Genomic DNA, 12,618 nt, shown 5'->3' with positions numbered 1-12,618 from the left:
CTGTTTTAAAGCTAAGGTACAGGTCTTTCAGGAGTACATAGCTACAAGTACCTTATCAGCACGATGTTTGGCTGCACTGGTAATGTTAGCTTTCAACTGTGTAGAAACTTTTTGGAGCACATCAAACCACCTGTTATTAAAAAAAAAAAAAGAAGAGAAAACAAACAAACAAAACAAACAGAAGCAACAAAACCATGCATTAAAAGAATAAAAGATAATGAAGAGACAAACATTCTCTATTAGATGCATATTGTTTTATCAATGCCAGCTTTATCTACTTGACTGCTCCAAGAATCTCAGTAAAATGAAAGAGCAGAGACAACCTGCAGTGCACTCTGAGCAAATCACCTCAATCTGTAGACAATGAACATCTAGTAGAGAAAACAATTTCTGGTCTTTGCTTAGTCATCCTTCTGCCTTTCCTTTAAGGCCACTGACTATTTGCTATAATTAGCAGACTGATGCAACAGTTTTGAACACATTAAAAATGATTATGCTGTAGAAAAAACAAAAATACCACCACCAAACTTAAATGATGTCCATTTCAAAGACTTAACTTTGATTTGGAAAACACATTAGTGATAATCAATACAGTCCTGCATTCAGCATCTCACTACCAAGACAAATTACTCTGCTTAACCCCACAGGAAATAAATAATACACAATAGTGGAATTTCAAGTTACTTAGCTCCCCCTGATACTTGCATTTATGAAAACCAGTAGAAAGAGGTTCTAGTTCACATTAAACTTATATCACAAGGGAAGAAAGTTACCCTGAAGCATCATGTTCCTGCTCAGCCTGAACCATGTTCCTTAGACTGGCATCAGCAAGGGCCTGGGTGAAATGTGTGTACGGTGCCATGAAGCAATAATGATAAAGACCAGGTCTCAGGTTGGAAGAACCCAAACGCTGAGCTTTGCCCTGAGCTTTGTTGGGGTTTGAAGACAAGCCATCATACTGAGAAGCCAGATTTGTCCCAAACAATGTTTTCAACAGCTGGAGAAGAAAATAAGAAGGAAACAAAAGTTAACACTTCAGGGATAAAAAAAAAGAACAAAACTAAACCAAAAACACAACCCCCTGACTCCTCTCATCCTCCAAAAGGACCTTTCCCAGAGGAAAGGCTGAGGTGAAAACTGTGCTTGAAAGCTGCCCCCCAGTAACTGAAAGTATCCTGCAAGAAGGCTGCAGAGGGACTTTTCATAAGGGTGTCTAGAGACAGGACAAGGGGGAATGGTTTGAAGCTGAGGGAGAAAGGGTTAGACCAGATCTTAGGAAGAAGTTCTTCAGTACAAGGGTGGTATGACTGTGGAATAGGCTGCGGGTATCTCCTCCCTGGGGGTGTGCAAGACCAGTTTGGATGAGGCCTTGAGCAGCCAAGTCTAGTTGAGAGGCATCCCTGCCCACGCCATGGGGGGTTGGAGTAGATGATCTCTGAGGTCCCTTCTGACCTGAGCCGTTCTAGGGTTCTATGATCATGTAATCAAGTAAGAAGATAGAGAAAAGCTGGGAAAAAAGAACTAATCCACAGCTCACCCCAGAAGATATGATTGTTTTTGCAGCTGAAGCTATTTCCATGTGACAACTCCAAATAGCCTACTAAAAGCTTGCCTCCCACCAAAATTAAGCTTTGATGACTTGAATGCAAATGTTTAACTGGAAGCCTGCAAGAAATCTATCACTAATGCAGTTCTTTGCTTTCCAGGATTGAGATGTAGTTAACTAGCTACAGAACACATTTGGGAAAGCAGGAGACAAACCTGTTTTCTGAGCCTTAGTTAAAATTGGTCTTTGAATTGGAAGCAGTTTGAGAAGAAACAATATTCAGAATGCATCAATTTTGATAAGGATTCATGAAAATTAAACAGGTTGTTTCCTCCAGTTGGGCTACAGCTTCCTCACAATGCTCCCTTAACAGAATGTCCAGTCCTAGTATCCAATTGACAACCCCAGGACACCAAGATTAACCCTCCAGTAACACAAACATTAACCTTCTTACCTGCTGTACACAAACTGTTGCCATTGTTGGTTCTCTGTTGAAACACGATTTCAGATATCCCAAAACTTCCTCTACACACTAGAAAAGCACAAAACCAAGCACAACTAATTGCATTTTGCTTACTATGAAAAGTGGACAACAGCGCAGGGGGAGTTAGGGAATTTTTGAATGGAAATCATGGAATTATGTAAAGAAACAAATATGTAAGACCTGGCCCCAGTCTTAAAGTACCATAAGGCCCAACATCACAGTTAAGGAGGAAAAGTATCAGGACACAGGGGAGGGAGAGCAAGCAAGGAGGGAGGGAGAGCAAGCAAGGAGGGAGGGAGAGCAAGCAAGGAGGGAGGGAGAGCAAGCAAGGAGGGAGGGAGAGCAAGCAAGGAGGGAGGGAGAGCAAGCAAGGAGGGAGGGAGAGCAAGCAAGGAGGGAGGGAGAGCAAGCAAGGAGGGAGGGAGAGCAAGCAAGGAGGGAGGGAGAGCAAGCAAGGAGGGAGGGAGAGCAAGCAAGGAGGGAGGGAGAGCAAGCAAGGAGGGAGGGAGAGCAAGCAAGGAGGGAGGGAGAGCAAGCAAGGAGGGAGGGAGAGCAAGCAAGGAGGGAGGGAGAGCAAGCAAGGAGGGAGGGAGAGCAAGCAAGGAGGGAGGGAGAGCAAGCAAGGAGGGAGGGAGAGCAAGCAAGGAGGGAGGGAGAGCAAGCAAGGAGGGAGGGAGAGCAAGCAAGGAGGGAGGGAGAGCAAGCAAGGAGGGAGGGAGAGCAAGCAAGGAGGGAGGGAGAGCAAGCAAGGAGGGAGGGAGAGCAAGCAAGGAGGGAGGGAGAGCAAGCAGGGAGGGAGGGAGAGCAAGCAAGGAAGGAGGGAGGGAGGGAGAGCAAGCAAGGAAGGAGGGAGGGAGGGAGAGCAAGCAAGGAAGGAGGGAGGGAGGGAGAGCAAGCAAGGAAGGAGGGAGGGAGGGAGAGCAAGCAAGGAAGGAGGGAGGGAGGGAGAGCAAGCAAGGAAGGAGGGAGGGAGGGAGAGCAAGCAAGGAAGGAGGGAGGGAGGGAGAGCAAGCAAGGAAGGAGGGAGGGAGGGAGAGCAAGCAAGGAAGGAGGGAGGGAGAGCAGTATGCCTTTTGATATTTTGTGTATTTAACATGAGTATATTTAAAGATATCAGTATAGTATTACTACAGTAAGAATGAATGCAGCCTAACCATTTTGTTAGAAAGAAAAGTCTCCACATAAAATTTAAACAGGAAGAAAATGACTCCAGTTTTCAACAGCAGCAATTTTGCCCAACACTGAGGAAGCAAGCTCCTAGGACTGTCTCTCTTCACAGCACCAATTTTAACATTTGTCACATGTGCTTTCTCCCAGTAAGAGCCATGGGTATCGGACAGTTTAACTACAAAAGAAAAACCACCCCAAATTTCGCACCTTTCCAATGTCCTGAAGAGTAGCAAGTTCCAAGATTTGAGACAGAACATCTAGGGCAGACCGTAAGAAACATCCAAACTTTTCATTACTGTTCTGGAGATCCAAAGTAACCTGGTGCCAGAAAGTAAAAAAAAAACACAACTTCCTTAATTACTTGGCAAAGAGATAAAAATTACAGAAAGAAGTGGGTACTAACAATCAATTACCTTCTGCCTAATCTTTCAGCATAGTTAAATCAATATCACTGACAGTTTAGATTCCTTTATGAATTGCTAGAAAGGTAGGGCTTCATTTGGACTGAGAAAAAGAAAGGGATCTTCTAGCTTGAGGAAGTTACAGCATCCAGGAGGCCCAGGATGCTGGCAAGTCATGGAGAAGGGATAATGCGCTTCTCAGAAACACAGTAGGTGTAATGCTACACCCCCTGAAGTGTACAAATCAAATCACATCATCAAACCACCAGGGAATCCATCTTTTGTTACTTGATCTAATGAGGAAAAAGCTTACCCATCCTGGAATAAACATTGGCATCAATTTGGCATCGGCAAGCCAGTGAAAGGTCACTTGGTACCAGCATTAGTGACAGCAGAGAAGAAAGGAACAGGGCAAGAACATCTACACAGGGGAGTTGGATTGGTTCTTCTTTGGTTTTATTGGTGATGGGTTTGTTTGCTTAATATTTTTTTTGTATGTGGACAGACTATTTACAGAGGCAAACAAGTGATTCTCCATGCAAGCAGAGCCACGTTTAGAAGTGACCACCCAGCCATACCCTAATTGAATCAATCTCATGCAGTACCTTGTAATTGGCATGGGTTGCTTTCAAGACATCATATAACTTCAGATAGGATGGAAGATGATAGAAGCTTCCCACTGAAGATGATTTACTTGTTGGAACAGGCCCAGCAGCATCAGTTTGCCTAGTAGCTTAAAAATGTACCATACATTAGCACAACAGACTTCTTCTAGGGTGCTCAGGACATGCATATTCAACATCAGTTACCATATCTGAATTAGACAGCATGGATTTTGTAAACCACATGAATATCTTCATCCTCAAAAACACATGCTGTACAACTAGCAAGTGAACTAGAACTGCAAAAAACAAATCCTCTAAGACTAATTAATCCAGAGGGCTTCTTATTGAAGTGCAAGTATAATCTATAAGACAGAATTAACACCCATTTCCTACATACATTACTAAGAAAAAGGAGATTTCTAGATTCAGGATCTTGCTTCTAAGAGTAATGTAAGCCACTCCTGTGGGAAGCTGCAAAGCAACTCTTTCAGTAAAATACAAGCAAAAGTTACTACTTAATTTTAATCAATAGCTAGGCAGATAGAGTAGGAAAACAGTTAGGAAAAGGGTTCAGAAGTACCTTGCTAATAAGAAGTAGAATTCATATAAAACCTAACCCAGAGAAGAAGCCCCCACCCAGAGCTGCCTTTCCTGCCATGCATCACTGGAAAGAACAGGCAGACAGGAGGTCTGCAGCCTTCTCAACTACAACTTCAGAAAGCAAGTTACTCAGTTGTGTTTTTGTGCTCTATGCTGTAACTACACAGAGGTGGGGACGGTAGGTGGGAGGGTTAATCAGAGGAAGTGTGCCTACCTGGACTTGTTTCACCCCCTTTTTTAGGGCTCATTGGCACAGATGCCTGCTCAGCAGACTCCCTCTCTTTCCCCTTCCTCCGAATGGGACTAAGAGAAGGCGGGTTTGTGAGAGAAGGCAACGCTGCCTGGAAATAGGAGAAGAATTATTTAATTTGTATGCACAAGTAGCTTTCCTTCTTCTACACAAATCACAGAATCCTAGAATGGTTTGGGTTGGAAGGGACCTCCACAGGTCATCTAGTCCAATCCCCCTGCAGTCAGCTGGGACATCCTCCACTAGATCGGGTTGCTCAGAGCTTTGTCAAGCCTGAGATTCAGGACATGAATTTCCTGGGTGAAAAGAAGGTGGTGAATGTATTCCCTGCTTTCCTTCTCAACTTCAGCAGAAGCCAATGAGATAGAATTACAGCTCAATGACTACAGTTTCTTTTGATTCTAGACAAAAGTATATGCAAAAAAATCTCACATTTTAAAAATACAGAGACATAACTAATCCTAGTCACAGAATACATAGAATAGAATACATAGAATAAACCAGGTTGGAAGAGACCTTCAAGATCATTGCATCCAACCCATCAACCAATCCAACCCACCTAAACAACTAACCCATGGAACCAAGCACCCCATCAAGTCTCCTCCTGAAAACCTCCAATGATGGTGACTCCACCACCTCCCCAGGCAGCACATTCCAATGGGCAATCACTCTTTCTGTATAGAACTTCCTAACATCCAACCTAAACCTCCCCTGGTGAAGCCTGAGACTGTGTCCTCTTGTTCTGGTGCTGGCTGCCTAGGAGAAGAGACCAACATCTGCCTGACTACAACCTTCCTTCAGGTAGTTGTAGAGAGCAATAAGGTCACCCCTGAGTCTCCTCCTCTCCAGGCTAAGCAACCCCAGCTCCCTCAGCCTCACAGGGCTGTGTTCCAAGCCCCTCACCAACTTTGTTGCCCTTCTCTGGACTTGCTCCAGCAACTCAACATCCTTCCTAAACTGAGGAGCCCAGGACTGGACACAGGACTTGAGGTGCGACCTAACCAGTGCAGTGTACAGGGGCAGAATGACCTCCTTGCTCCTGCTGGCCACAATGGCTAAGGCTGGAAGGGACCTTAGAGATCATCTGCTCCAACCTCTCTAACATAACACTGTTTAACAGTCACTAAATCACTCTCAAAATGTAGATACCTTAAAAAAAAAGAAAATCAAGAAAGAATAAACCCCAAAAGCACCTCACCTGTTTCAGAAATCAAAATATTTAGCAGGATGTTTTCAGTCCCACAAAGAGCTCGGAGCATTACAGCGAGCCAACCAAACCAAAAATGAACAGATGTTTGCCAGAGGCTCCACTACTCCATTTCCTATAGAAGCTGCTCACTGAATTAATGTTCAAGTGAAGTCACCAGGAATAAAAAGTTTCAATATTTAAAGGTAATGTTACAAACACTGCAGAACTAAAGAAAAGCTTGCATGTTCTTGTCATGCTACTTGCTTTCCCACCCATAGCGGAGTCCTATTAGCAATGTGTTAGAGAATTAGCTGTTCAGATCTAAAATGTGAACAGGCCTTGGCTCACAACAGTACTTAAGAAACACACTTCTATTTATTTCTTTTTAATACATACCTTTACTGCAGGGCCAGGAGCAACATCATCCATGACATGTGCACAAATATTAATGACTTTCAGCAGGTGAGAAAAGAGCTGTTCTACTAAAGTAACAAGAGTTCGATCTGCCAGAGCTGGCCAAGGTTCTTCCTGCTTTGCAGCACCTTGGGTGGAATCATCTTCAGCACTCCAGGGATTCTTTAAGCACTTGGGAGCACTTGCTGCAAGGATAATCACATTATTTCAAGAGAAAGAAAACAAAAACTTGGATTTAGCATGTATTTTAGAGGCATGATCTCCATATGCATCAGAACACTTTAGAGGTCTGTATGGTTATCATCTCTGCATGAAGAGAAATTCAACTAGAAAATAAAGAGTCTCTATGTTCAAACTCAGAGGTAGGTGCAAAATGTTGAACAAAAAGAGTAAATTTTTTGGACCCAGCCTGTATCAAGCATGCTGCACCTCCTCTTTGGCATCTAGAGGACATCTGCAACTTGGAAGCAGCATCTTTCCAAACCTCCTGGGTGGAAGTCCCTTATTTCCACTGTTCAATCTTGCAAACATTTTGTTGGATGAGAAACAGGCATTCTGATACTCGTGGCAAAAATAGCAGGATGATCCTACTTTTCTTGTTCTGCCCTACCTGCAAGCAAGTTTCCAGTCAAAATCAAAGCATCCTGATGTGCAGAGAGGTCCAGTGGAAACCATGCTGATGAAAGGAGAGACAGGACCATGCCGGCCATTCCAATGGTGCAACCCTTCTGAGCTTCGTCTGAAGGACTTGGCTGGGAAACACTGGAAGTTTAATTTTGGAATGTCATGACTTTTTTTCCCCCTCCTTTGTGGCAAGATTAAAGCTTTAAGAAAACTAATAGTTAAGTATACTCCTAACCTAAAAAAATACATACATGAGTGCTACAGAAACAAACCCTGCATTCAATGCAAGAAGGACCTAAAGCAATTTGCAGCAGAGACCTGACCATGCTTTTGTCTTCTTGAAGAGCTGATACTTTTTCTTTTTGAAATAGCAAAATTCAAAGCTGCTAGTGACATCTACTGCTAAAGTGAAGAATTCTGTATTTAACTGCTCATCACCTCCAGTTGCACATATGCAGAGTAGGGGTGGGAGACAAACTGAAGTACTGCAATATACTGGGACACTGCTTTCGAGTGACAAGAATTGAGCAACTGTAATCCACCACATCACTGAGATTGATGGGTGGACTCTATCCAAGACTGTAACTTGCTGCTGCATTCCATACCTTGAGGATAATTTCAAAATCAGATTTTTCCACAAGACTGAAGTTTCCAAAAGAGCAAGCAGAGATCAGCCAAAGTGTTTCTCAAAATCCTAGAACTGCTTAGGTTGGAAGGGACCTTAGAGATCATCTACTCCAACCTCCCCACCGTGGGCAGGGACGCCTCTCAACCTGATGCTCTGTTTTGCTGTATAACTGGCAAGATCAGCAAACCAGCATTGCCTCTAAACCAGGACTTCCCATACCTAAACAGGTGCACTTCTGTTTGGCAAACACCAATTTCAGCAGGTTGAATAACAAATGAAGGAACATACCCACAGTGCCATCCCACACTCCAGGTGCAGACTGGAAATGTTGTGGAGAGAAGACACAAAGCTTCACAGCAGCCAAACTGAAAAGTCAGCATCAAGAATTGAATCAGTTTCATCACTGACCAAGAGAATAACAAAGTGTTTCACATGTGAGAATTAAATATATAGCTACTGCCATTGCCACAGTACCAAAGCTGCAGATACAGGTCAAAATAAAGCAAGGGAAAAAAAGAGAAAAGAAAGTCAGCTGCCACCACAGTGACTAAGAAAACCCACCGTAAGTGCTCTTGTAGTGGATATTGTCAAGGCATGGGAAATGGCTGCAATAACCCTTGAGAGGTTGTTTTCCATAGTAACATCTGTTGGACTTTGCACCATGTTGTAACCTCTGTATGTTCTGAAACAGGAATGTTTACAGCACTGAAACGTGTACTTAAAGCAATCACCTCCATCAAAAGCGCTTATGGCTTAAATGATTATTACATATTTTGTAGCCTGCTTATAAAACAAACTCTGAGAACCCTCTAAATAGCACATTATTATTATTTCCTATTTTTGCTTCTGTAGTAATAACAGCAATTTAATTTATTAATCAAATCCCTTTGTCAGCAAACAGAAATTAGTTAGGTATTGAGAGTCCATCTATTGGTGTCTGGAAATCGCCCTCAATTTAACATCAACCTTTGATTTTGCTCAAATCATCTAACACTTTTGCATGTTGACAAGCTCTGGACTACTGCTGTAAAAAAATAACTATTTTATGTCTGAAATAATACAGTGCCCACAAAGTTCCACTGTTGCCTTACTACAGTATATAATTTGAGTGACGCAATAAGGATCATGTATGGAAAAGGTGTAAGAACTGAAAACGTGTATGACAAATTAATAGGAGAGCCCCATAAGTATACACCAGTCATCCTGTCTGTATGGCAAGACACCTAAAGGAAAGAGTTCAGGGTGGTGTAGCTGGCAGCAAAGACACAGCAACAAGATCTTGCTGTCACAATAGTGTGATTTCTTTTGATAGTGATCACACTATCAAAATAGTATTCAAAGCCTGGCTGGATGGGGCCTTGAGCAAGCTGGGCCAGAAGGAGGTGCCCCTGCCCATGGCAGGAGGTTGGAACCAGATAATATTGAAGGTCCCTTCAAACCCAAACCATTCTAGGATTCTGTGAAAACTAGAATTTGTCTTTGAATTACACAGGCAGTACAGACTGCAACCACAGTCATTAAAGAGGATGTGAGGAGCTATAAACCCTGACCAACACACCTGAAGAACAATCATGTGCATGTGATTATCTTGCAAAGCTGACCTTGTGCAATTTAATGGACAAACAGGGTGACATCAAGATGAAGGGAAGATCAAGTTTATCACACAAAAATTACTCCCTAGTATCAGTGTGTGAGCACATCAACTAGTAGCTCAACACTTTGGCTTTTCTTTAAACATGAGCCTGTTTCTCTAGAGCCTAAAGCTACCACAGATGTTCCTGCAGACTGGGAAAAAGAATCCACAAGCAGACAGATTTGCAGGATTTAACTGCTGCTCTAGGCATTACAAATTGAAATGTGGGTCCACATTCCTCTCAAGCAAGGTAAGGCACAGAACTCACCTGGTGATAGTGCTCACTGCAAAGTGAGATGGAGGCTGAGTTTCATGCATGAGTAGTTTCAGGTAGACACTGCTTTGGTCTCTTGCTACTGCCACAACCGGATCAGCCTGCCCTTGATCACAGTTATAGAACAGCTTTGGAACAAGCCTTAACAGAAATGGGCAAAGAGGAAAAAGCATTAGTCAGGAGTTATTTAACACACAATTTAAAGTACATCCAAAATACATTTAACACACAGTTCAGAAAGCTGCAGGCAGTAATTGCACACGTCAAATTGTAAACAGAAGTTGATACTAACCCCCATATTTTTAAGCTTAATGCATCTTTATACAGCTGCTCTTCATTATAGTGAAGCAGCTCAAATCAGGACAAAGGAACTCTGAAAACTCATTTCTACCTGAAAGGAAATTTTTTCACCATCTGATTTCTTTGCAGCAAAGCTTAAAGACAGCAAGATGCAGCCCTCCTGAAGAACATTTTCAACTTAGAAAACAGTCCAAAACTATGGTACATACGTTTTTTTGTCATTTCACTGACAGTACCTCTAATGGCTTCTGCAAGCCCCTAGCAGCTTTCTTGGGCAGTTAAGTCTTTTCTAACCTTAACACCCCTGCTGTCACTAAGTCAAGATGAAGACACAGAAAAAACTTTCACAGGTTGTTTTACAAAAAACACAAGCAATCAACAAACCATAAATACCTAATTAATGAAGCTGCAGCTACGTGTCTCACTCTGGGATCTTCATCTCCAAGCAGACATATTACAACATTATTAAGCACTCTCTCCTGAAGTTTTAGTAGCTAGAAAATAAGTTGGCACAGTAAAGTTCGTTGAACATTTTCATCACTTGACTGGATTGTTAGGAGAGAGTTAACAAGTGAGATCTGATCTGTTGTACAAGTCTGTAAGACAAGCTTTACCTTAGCACTGCCAGATACACTGGTAAATGCATCAAGGCTTTTTGGAGTTTAAAACCAAAAAAGAACACAAAGCCCCCAAACAAGCAAAAAACCAACACAACCAAAACCCAACAAAACTCACAGTGTGTACTACACACACTGGAGAGCACCAAGATCCTGAATCTCAGTAGTAAAGTTTCTTTCCTGAGACTGTAACAAGTCTCAGAAGATGACCCTACTTACACAAAACATACACCACCAATCAGTCTTGACAGAATTTAAACATGAAGTCTTTGAAATTGCACTGGTACCTTAATCCCAACCCAAATATACTGATTGAATAATTTACTTACACCAGTATAATGATGAATACCTCTGTGCAAACTCTCAGTTTTTCCTTCCAAGAAGCTGACTAGCCTGAGGTAAAAAAAGAATTTAAGAGTACATGAGTTAAGATTAAACATTGTCTTTCCTTTCAGTGCTCTGAGGGTTCTGTTCAAAGATACTGTGACAGGGAAAATGGAAAAAGCAAGCACATTCTTTGCTACCTTTAGAATCAGAGAATGGCTCAGGTTGGAAGGCACCTCAGAGATCATCTATTCCAACCTCCCCACCATGGGCAGGAACGCCTCTCAACTGCTCAAGGCCTCATCCAACCTGGCCTTGAACAACCCCAGGGAGGAGACATCCGCAACCTCTCCGGGAAACCTATTCCAGAGTTCCACTACCCTCATACTGAAGAACTTCTTCCTAAGATCAAGTCTAACCCTGCTCTCCCTCAGCTTCAACCCATTCCCCCTTGTCCTGACTCTCAAAACCCTTACAAAAAGTCCCTCTGCAGCCTTCCTGTAGGATCCTTTTGAGTATCAGAAGGCAGCTCTAAGGTCTGCCCAGAGTCTTCTCTTCTCAAGGCTGAATGACCTTAGCTTCTTCAGCCTATCAGTAAGGTAGTTAAGCTACCTGCTGAACTAACTGGCCAGTGTAACAGAGGAATAAATTTCCTTTAAAAAAAAAAAAGAAGTGATTGTAATTTATCCCCCATGTATGGGGGAAAAAAAATGAAGACTTTTTGAAAGACAGTAACACAATCCAACTACAGCTGCTCAGAAACAGTCCAATTCTCTGTGGCTAAGGATAACTTGAAGAGTTTTCATACAAATATCTCTTGGTTTTCAGCTTGAAAGAAGCTGTAGAGAATGAGAGAATGCAAATAGAGCAAGTATAGCCATGTTCCTTTCAGTGTAACAGAAACTGAGCAACAGAAGGCAGCTAGTGATAATGGAAAACAAGTCAGGGACTCCTCCTTTAAGAACACATTCAAGTGGACACAAAAACTAAGTTAGCTTCCAGATTATCTGGTCTCTTTCTGACCACAGATTTACAGAAGACTTGATAAAAGAGACCAGTGAATTAGAAACTCCTATAGAGTGTTATTAGGATTGAGCTTGGCAGTGAAGTCAATGGTAACTTGACAAAGACATTCATACATTCCTTACACATACATACATACATTCCTGGTCTGAAGTAGTTTCATGAAACTCAGTGTCACAGAGGAAAAACAACACTTACCGGAAGTCCACCTCTGCCAGTGTTTCCAGAAGTTCTGTCCTTACCAGCCAATAGGAGCTGTTCTTTAGAGTGAGGAGGTCAACTATTAATTGCAAACCTAGTTCACTGTAACTACTGTTACATAAACTCATGATGCAATGCTGAGAAGAAAAATAAAACCAACTTTTAGTGACATGACAGAAGGGGTTTTCTGACTCAAAGGATGTAAGTGACCACAAATATCTGTTTTATTTACAAGTTAATCATTTAAGAGCCAGGAGAAAGTGCAGAAGCTTGGCAGTTTGCAAGGCTGGGACCCCAGCTCCATCTGAACTACTAAAACTGAATTTAAACTCTGG

At 42.4% G+C, this 12,618-nt stretch overlaps 1 protein-coding gene across 3 annotated transcripts in view; it reads right to left on the bottom strand.

Moving 5' to 3' along the window:
- The window catches only part of HTT (huntingtin), an 87,749-nt gene that overhangs the window by 40,586 nt on the left and 34,545 nt on the right, over nt 1-12,618 (bottom strand). For all 3 annotated transcript variants that reach the window (XM_068149633.1, XM_068149634.1, XM_068149635.1), the window contains 14 exons: nt 12,281-12,420; nt 11,065-11,128; nt 10,512-10,612; nt 9,813-9,959; nt 8,473-8,593; nt 8,200-8,276; nt 7,270-7,421; nt 6,642-6,844; nt 5,021-5,147; nt 4,207-4,334; nt 3,408-3,518; nt 2,001-2,078; nt 774-997; nt 52-130 (listed from right to left, as the gene is read on the bottom strand). In XM_068149633.1, coding sequence (XP_068005734.1) covers nt 52-130; nt 774-997; nt 2,001-2,078; nt 3,408-3,518; nt 4,207-4,334; nt 5,021-5,147; nt 6,642-6,844; nt 7,270-7,421; nt 8,200-8,276; nt 8,473-8,593; nt 9,813-9,959; nt 10,512-10,612; nt 11,065-11,128; nt 12,281-12,420 — 1,752 coding nt within the window. The remainder of the gene's footprint in view (nt 1-51; nt 131-773; nt 998-2,000; nt 2,079-3,407; nt 3,519-4,206; nt 4,335-5,020; nt 5,148-6,641; nt 6,845-7,269; nt 7,422-8,199; nt 8,277-8,472; nt 8,594-9,812; nt 9,960-10,511; nt 10,613-11,064; nt 11,129-12,280; nt 12,421-12,618) is intronic.

The sequence above is a fragment of the Melanerpes formicivorus genome, unplaced genomic scaffold (assembly GCF_026170545.1).
Source record: "Melanerpes formicivorus ecotype bairdi unplaced genomic scaffold, bMelFor1.0.p_v2 SCAF_18, whole genome shotgun sequence".
In the NCBI taxonomy this organism is placed as follows: domain Eukaryota; kingdom Metazoa; phylum Chordata; class Aves; order Piciformes; family Picidae; genus Melanerpes; species Melanerpes formicivorus.
The sequence above is the reverse complement of the archived record's forward strand: the minus strand, read 5'-3'. Positions and strand labels throughout refer to the sequence as shown.